The sequence below is a fragment of the Penaeus vannamei genome, chromosome 12, assembly GCF_042767895.1.
Source record: "Penaeus vannamei isolate JL-2024 chromosome 12, ASM4276789v1, whole genome shotgun sequence".
Classification (NCBI taxonomy): domain Eukaryota; kingdom Metazoa; phylum Arthropoda; class Malacostraca; order Decapoda; family Penaeidae; genus Penaeus; species Penaeus vannamei.
Genome location: NC_091560.1, coordinates 35,448,773 through 35,457,015, shown reverse-complemented (window position 1 = coordinate 35,457,015; position 8,243 = coordinate 35,448,773). Strand labels below are relative to the sequence as shown.

The 8,243-nt window shown below is 33.5% G+C and overlaps 1 protein-coding gene across 1 annotated transcript; it reads right to left on the bottom strand.

Annotated features, from left to right (window-relative positions):
- Positions 1–1,616: 1,616 nt before the first annotated feature.
- On the bottom strand, positions 1,617–4,209 carry LOC138863643 (trypsin I-P1-like). Its single transcript, XM_070128457.1, has 5 exons — positions 3,763–4,209; positions 3,278–3,450; positions 2,906–2,986; positions 2,560–2,699; positions 1,617–2,063 (listed from the first exon to the last, which is right to left on the bottom strand). Exons 1-5 carry the CDS (start codon positions 3,795–3,797, stop codon positions 1,812–1,814), a joined length of 681 nt encoding a protein of 226 aa, XP_069984558.1. The 5' UTR covers positions 3,798–4,209; the 3' UTR covers positions 1,617–1,811.
- Between the last annotated feature and the right edge of the window lie 4,034 nt (positions 4,210–8,243).

The following is an 8,243-nucleotide window of genomic DNA, read 5'->3' as shown; positions in this document are numbered from 1 at the left end:
GTAGGAGGCCCGTTTTAACAGCAAAGTCGACGGGATCCGAATGCTTTTGAAGTTGGGAAGGCATCTTGGGAAAGGAGTCCACCGGGCAAGGGGAAGGGTTTAGGACAAGAGAGGATTGAGTGGCGGCAGAAAAGGGTTAAGCGACAAAATATATAAACAAAGACAAATTGAAAGAGCTGCACGATTTTTATTCTTACCACCAGTAGAAACAAGAATATCAATACCGTAATTATTAGCACTATTGTTAATATCATTATCATTATTGTTATTATCATTTTCTTCATATTCTTATTAATAACAATATATTATCAATGTTAGCATCTTTACCTTTATCACCATCATCATTTTAATAATTATTATTATCATTAGCGTCATTGTTATTTTCATTTATTATTATTCCATATATATATATATATATATATATTCCATTTATATATTCATTCTTTTTCTTTTTGTTATTACCATTATTATCATCAGTGTTATTATTTACCTTTGTTATGATCAGGTTTTATAATAGTTTTCATTATTACTCTTATAAGAATTGTTATAATCATCCTTATAAGTAGTCATAGTAGTAGTATCACTATTATATTATCATTATCTTTGGATTATTATCAATGTTGTTCTTAAAATCATCATTACTATCATGATCATCTCATTATTACTACCATTAGTAGTAGTAGCATTATATTATTATCATTATCATTAGCATAATTTTCATCATCATTAGTAGTAGAACAGTTGTTCATGATTTCATTACTGAACCGTACTGATTGCGACAAAGGATGATAGTAATGGTAACTCATAATTATAATGGGAATAGTAATAATATTATTCAGAGTAATATTTGTAAAGATGATGAAAATTATAATAATAACAAAAATGATAATAATGATGATAATAATAATAATAGCGGCAATGATAATGATACTAATAATTATGATGATAATCATAAAGTAATAATAGTATTGATGGCGACCATGTCGATGATTATAATCCTTATTGGGTTTCACACCTACTAATATTTAACATGACCAAATAAACCGTCTTCAGAGTCTTGGCACACATTCTTCGATATTCTTGACTTAGTAATAATTTAGATAAAAATAAGAAAATAAGTAAATAAATATAAATAAAATGGTGAGAACTTACTGCCCAATTTGCAAATTAGAGATCATATACGGGGAATTTTGTTAGTTCAATGAAAAATACTAAATATCGTAATATATGTAGTGTCTATATTGTTTGCCTATATATGCCAATAGTGTACCTATAAGCATATAGTGTGCCTGTTCCCATGCACTTTGGTAATACTGGAGTATTTCCTGAATTTTCTCAATAAAGAATACAGATGCAAGATGTGCACAAGAAAAGGCAAATAATCAAGGTCTAAGTCTAGATGCAGCCACTGTGGTGTACACCTGCGCTGTTGCGCTACGAAAAACCGCTTCCAAGAATTTCATTAATAGACACTGGTGAAGCAAGATATAGTTTTTAAAAAAAATTATATTTGTTAATCACATCCAAAAATATATTTAGGGTTACTATTGAAATTATTAGTTCCCTTTCTCTGTCAATTATATTTGTAGCAACTGCCAAGAAAACTATTATAAATGTAAAGAAAAATATATTATTTTGGGTGATGAAGTAAAAACCTTCAGTTTACTCAACTTGTATGACCTTAACTGCATTATATATTTAAAGAAAATAAAAACATGCAAATTAACAATTTCCACTACTTAAAGAGAACTCACAATCCCTTAGAAACATGTATCTATATACATTTAGTTAATAAACAAATAAAGGATACATTAATGAACAAAATAAACAAAAAAACTCCCATATACAATACAAAAGAGTTGAACCAATACAATATGTACTAATGACAGATCCAAAATACCGCACCCATTGGGTGCAGCATTAGGATTCATCACTTTATCGATAAATTTGCGATAAAAAAACACATTAATGAATCCTTGAGGGGATTGTGTCTTACAACCCGATATGAAGCTACTGATACCATAGACAGTATCGTTGAACACCGCCGGAGATCCGAAGTCGCCCTGGAATAGGAGGATAGTGATAAATGGAAGTGATGCTCAGTGAGAAAGAAACTGGGAAAGGAGGGAACTAGATGAATAGGGAGAGAGAGGCAGGAACAGACCGAAAAGGTGGGAAATAGACAGATGGATAGGAAAAGAAGCAGAGAGAGGGAGGGATGAAGAAAGGAACAAACAGGAAATGAGGCTGAAGGATAGGGAAAGAGGGGAAGCGAGGCGAGAGATGATCTCCCGTGCTGATGTTAGGTATTAATTCTGTCTTCAGGAAATAAGTAACTTTTCATTATGCGCAATCCTTAAATTGTTAAATTTAACAAAAAATGAGAGAGGAAGGCGAGGGCAGGAGGAAGAGGAATGAAGAGAGAGAAAGAAAGAGGCAGAGAGCGAGAGACATAACATAAGATGCAGATAGAAATAAGGGCAGGTAATTAGACAAGGAAAATGAAACAAACAAAGAGTTTATTCCCATGATTCTGCAAACTAAGAGAGAGCGACTCACATCGCAAGGGGCTGCAGTTTGAAACTCCGACGTTGTGCAAATTATGTCCACATTGCCATAAGCATCCATGCATTCCATACGAGACATTGCCCTGGTTTCCATTACTTGAAGGGGAATAAATCCTGGTCCATGAGCGTGCACTGCAATTCAGGTAATCGTGAGAACGAATATAGATATTCAGAAAAAAAACGATAGGGAATTCAATTTCTAATAAAAAAGGAAAGCAAAAAACGATAAATTTTATGTCATATTTAAACAAAATAAAAGGTGTACATTTAAAAATCTTCATTTGAGTCTTAATTTTTATTTATCCTTTTGTATCTTTTCAACTGGCTATATTACTTACAAGTTTTCCCCCACCCAGTGACCACCAGAGGCATACCATTGTACGCGTCACTAGTCGGCAATTTGATAGGGAAAACTTTATCTGAGAAGGAAAATGAAAAGCAATTTATTTCTGAATGGATATATATATATATGTATATAAATAAATGAATATATATGTGTGTGTATATATATATATATATATATATATATATATATATATATATATACATATATGTACTATATATATGATACCGTATTTCACTGACTTTTACGAAAACATGTGCATAGGCAAATGTATAAATATATAAACATATGCATATATATACAAATACACAAACACAAACAAGCACATTTACACCCTTAAACATGAACAGAATAAAATACAACGTACCATTCATATCTATCTTCTTTTTCAATTTCACAAGAGCAATATCAGCCTTTAAGTGACTCAGACTGGCATGAAAGTCCGGGTGAATAAATACTTTCCCAACCGGAATCCTCTGGCTACTGCTCTCCGCTTCCAGTAAATTGTAGCGGCCCACAAGTACATACAATTGCGCAGAACTGGTAAGAAAAAAAGGAAAAAGTATAATAATAAAAAGGAGAGGACATATGATTATGGCGAAGAAGGAAAAAGTAGAAGAAAATGTATAAATCGTAACATACAGAAACAGGACTGACATTTTGCCAGCATACTGGTTCTGTTATCGTTATCATATTATTACTTTTATTTTCAATATAATTCTTATCACTATTGATACTGTTAATATTAAAATGATCATTACTGTGAATGTTATTTACAATATAATCATCATTATCATTATATGCATTACCATTATTATCATTTTCGTCAACATCATCACTACCATTACTCACTCTGATACGCAGTTGGCAGATGTCAAGATAAACATATCACTGAGGATAGCGCCCCCACAAAGATAACGAGTTTTCTTAAGAAGACACGCCTGGTATCCGTGCTCGTGCGGCAATGCCTCGCGGCCTCCCACGATCCGCTGGCCAGCTTAGAAAAGGAGGGTGAAATAGTGCTAATTTTGAGTATGGATTATAGTGTGTGTTTGCGTGTTGTGTTGGGTGGTGTGTGTGAGTGTAGACTCTAGCATGGCGTGACAGGGACAGCTGCATTACTGACAATTTCCCATTTCTCAACACAACCTTATATTTCAAATAATTGTGTTTCGTATTTAGTAATCACTAAATCGCGATTTTCATAATAATAACCACAACAAATAAAACCATCGTTATCAAAATGTGTCCGTGCGTTTTTGTGCATGTGTGTTTATGCTTGTATCTGTGGGTGTGTGCGTATTTATGTATGTTTGTGTGTGCGTATTTATGTATGTTTGTGTGTGCGTATGTACGTTTGTATGTGTGTGTGTGTGTGTGTGTGTGTGTGTGTGTGTGTGTGTGTGTGTGTGTGTGTGTGTGTGTGTGTGTGTGTGTGTGTGTGCATGAATGTATCTATGTCCGCATATATGTACATGTACGTGTGCGCGGAGACAGAAACTTACGAGGAAGTCCTCCAGTAGACTCAGGAAGAGGAGGTCCTTTAGCAGGGACCTCGATTGGAGGAACAGGTGTCTGGAAAACAATTTGAACCATATAAATCGCAAATGAATTCACACGAAGCATTCAACTTGTTATATAAAGCTGTAAAAGTAAGATTAATTTCCTCTAATCAAACGCAGTTTACTCTGAAAGGACCACAGCGGTTACGCTTTTCTTTCGACTTTTGAATGGTATAATTATTTTTGGGAATATAAATAAATAACAACAACTGTTTATTTGGATTTGGTAGAATAAAATAGAAAATGTATTCCAAGCTCACGTGAATAAAGCTTAAACTGAACATTAAAAGATTTTTTCGGTCCCTAGATCTTGTCAATAATATTTATCTATTTAATAATTTGTACATTTGATAGCATTTTATATATCTTTTTAAGAGGGGAGTTTTCACAACCATAACACTCTATAACAATCATCGCAACTGATATATAATTGATCCCTTACACGTTTACGTTATCACAATATTCGAATTGTGGAATGGAGGGGAATCGAGAACCGTCTCAATTGCTCGTCATTATTGCAAGAATCATGCATGAACGCAATCGCTGTACTTTTATTACCGAGTATAATTACCGACCACATGGAGAGCGCCTGACCCATGAGAGCAAGAGGGCGAGACAAAAGAAAAGTTAGTAAAAAATAAACTAATGAAAAATAAAATTAACTTCAAGCTAGTATCAATTTGGAATAATGATGATGATGATGATAATAATAATAATAATAATAATAATAATAACAATAATAATAATATTATTATTATTATTATTATTAATGATAATAAATAGTTCTCAGATCCAAATACGATATTCCCGGTTCGCCATAACAATAGTATATCCTTAATTGGTATAGGTACAACTCCGTAATTACATTACAAGTGGTTTTAACTTTCGTACATCTGGCAACCTTATCGATGTAAACATAGCGTAAACAGTATCTTTTATGAATGAGGCGAAACAGTTAATTTGTTTGTGAGAAAGTGTCATTGGGAGCCTATAAATAAACAGTGTTTATCATTATCTATTTCTGGAAAGTATTAAAACTATTTGATCTTTTATTCAATTAAAATAAGTGGCCACACAACGTGTGGAATAAGTTATCGATTACTTTATAGTACAATATTTACCAAGTGCAACTTCCTGAAATCCTCTTTATAGAAATGGCAACACCTATGGAGGTCAGACAGAATTCAATTTTGACTCTACATAAAAAGATATATTTCTTTAAAACATCTATATATAGCAGGCAAATCAAATGAAAATCTACAAAATCGACGAGTCCTTTGCAAACGCCAATGTAGCTAATGAAGTGCCTTGAGTTTCTTTTCACCAGAACCAAACATGCTACATTATATTCTTAATCACAGAACACTGACACAAAATTGAACACAAAATCGTAGTAGGATTATTGTGGATATGTTAACGCTCTGCCAATGTACGCACGCGTGTATGTGCGTGTGTGCAGCGTTTACAGTCAATACATGGGGATGAGTTGTGATACAAAATACATGATTCGTTTCGGTAATTCTGGATGCCCTATGTTGTGCTAAAATGTGATCCTAATTTTCAGTATTATTTCAAGTCATGGCGTTTCTATGAGGAGACGCATACATGTTTATTTCCTTCATCTGGAGCAGGTACTAGCTGGCTGGTTTCGAGGAGGGCCAATATCAAAAGCCTAAGAACCGACTCCCAATACATGTGCTGTATAATATATAATATCTTCTAAAAAAGATCTTGGCTATTCTGATGAAATGAGCATTTAACTCGCTCTCACTTTCATTTGCCGAACATATATTTTTTCTTCGTTCTTTTATCAATGCACGACTGTTTGCAGTATATGCGTGTATAGATATAAAATGGCTTACTGGTCCTTCCTCCTGAAATTTAAGTTTTTATATATCTTAATAATCACTTATGGAATGATAAAAGTTAAAAAGTATGATCAGATTTTCGCACTACATAAAGGGCATCTACAAAAATCCAAACGAATTATACAGACTGTTTCGTAGCTCGTCACCGATCATAAACTTCTTGTTTACATTAAGGGTAAATGCGCACATGCAATGACAAAGCTTTTGTATATTCACTGTTGCCCTACTCGCGTTTTCTATGTAGTGAGACAGTGAAGGAGGAAAAAAACGAAACCACCAGTTCGATTAACCGCTACTAGATGGTGCTGCTACGAGAAGCATTTACAAAGTTCTTCCTGATTTTCCAGATTTTTATTTGATTTCGCTAACATACATAGATGTTTAAAGTTTGGATCGTTTTCATGTTCCAAAAAATGTACAGTTATAGTTTTTACCTACTGTGTTGATAAAAATGTGAATGCCGCACCCTCCTTAGGTGTTGCCATTTCGAATAATATTAATAATAATAATAATAATAATAATAATAATTTTAAGAATTTTGCTCGATAAATACTTCTCTACAAAATCAACGATATCTAATGCTACATGTTTCGATATTACCTATTAAAAGAAAATGAAAGACCGAATGGCTTCGGAATAGATAGTAATACAATTATTGGTTATTTCTTTTCTATCAACCACACTCTTTGTTACTAGAAACCTAGGGATTTCGCTTTTTTATTAAGATATTTACGCTATGTTTACATGAATATGGCTGCCAGATGTACGACAGACGGACCCAACAAACGCACCGAAATTTACTTCCAGAACTGTAGCTTCATCAGGAGTTTGCCAAAGTGCAGAGACAAGCCGTTAGCTTGTTCAGTGTTCACGATGACCTCGAAAGCATTATACGCGCTTCTCTGGAGACTATTTTATAAATAAACGTCGGAACAATGAGAACAAATCACGGGATGGAAATTAAGGTGGACGATATCGTTTGGAAAAGATATGCAATGGTTTGGAATTTCCTTACACCTGTACTCGCTTTAATGCATACGACAAACACGGATATATAAATATAATAAAAGATCTACTTAATGAATGTACTGGGTAACTACAGACAGTCATGGGAATCTGGGATTGTGAAAGTAAAGATACTTTCTTTGGCCACAATTATTTTACTCCTTGGTTTACAGATTTTATTTCTGAAAACCTCAGATACCATTGGCCGTCGAGGTTTCTGTAGGTATAACTGACTAGAAAAACAGAACATTGGAATCAAATCGTATGAGATCAGGTGCGGAAAAAGTCGATTTCTCAATTCTTTAGAAAACTGGGAAAAACAAGCGCGTCGGATCCGTAAATAAAAAATAAAATAATGTAATTAAAATTTCTAACACTATTAGAAACCGAGTAATAGATCCTATTATTTAATTAGAAATACAATAAGAGAAATCTAACAATCTTTTAGAAAACACAAAACGTCTCGCCTCCATTATGAAGTATTGAATATTTCAAACATTTTCCTGGAAAAACGTTGAACGTTTGGCAAAGAAAGTGAAATGATAATGAATCACCAAGATTTCTTGTAATTTGCTTATAAAACTCTGCACATTACGCAAGAAATCTAACATAAATGTACCTAGTAATTTAGATGCAGGCAGGCAAAAACTAAGCATCGGTGTTTGAAATCATAGAAATATTTTCTGTGGAAAATGTACTTAACTCAATAGATAGACTTTAATTATTACGAAATTTGAGCTGTATTACATGGCCGTCTGTCCTCTTTCGACCACACAATATTTCCATTCTATACACATATGCAGCGAATAATCTGTCATATAAAAGTAACTTAACATTAGACAGTATACACATTCAAAGGTACTCACAAGTTGCCGAATGGGCACACCAGCCACGGCAG

Bases quoted from the DNA above. Each gene is read 5' to 3' on its own strand.
- LOC138863643 (XM_070128457.1), bottom strand. From the start codon at position 3,797: ATGTTTATCTTGACATCTGCCAACTGCGTATCAGA. The intron at 2,987-3,277 runs GTACGTTGTATT...TTTCCTTCTCAG, and splicing joins AAAGAAGATAGATATGAATG to ATAAAGTTTTCCCTATCAAA. The intron at 2,064-2,559 runs GTGAGTCGCTCT...CTCCTATTCCAG, and splicing joins AAACTGCAGCCCCTTGCGAT to GGCGACTTCGGATCTCCGGC.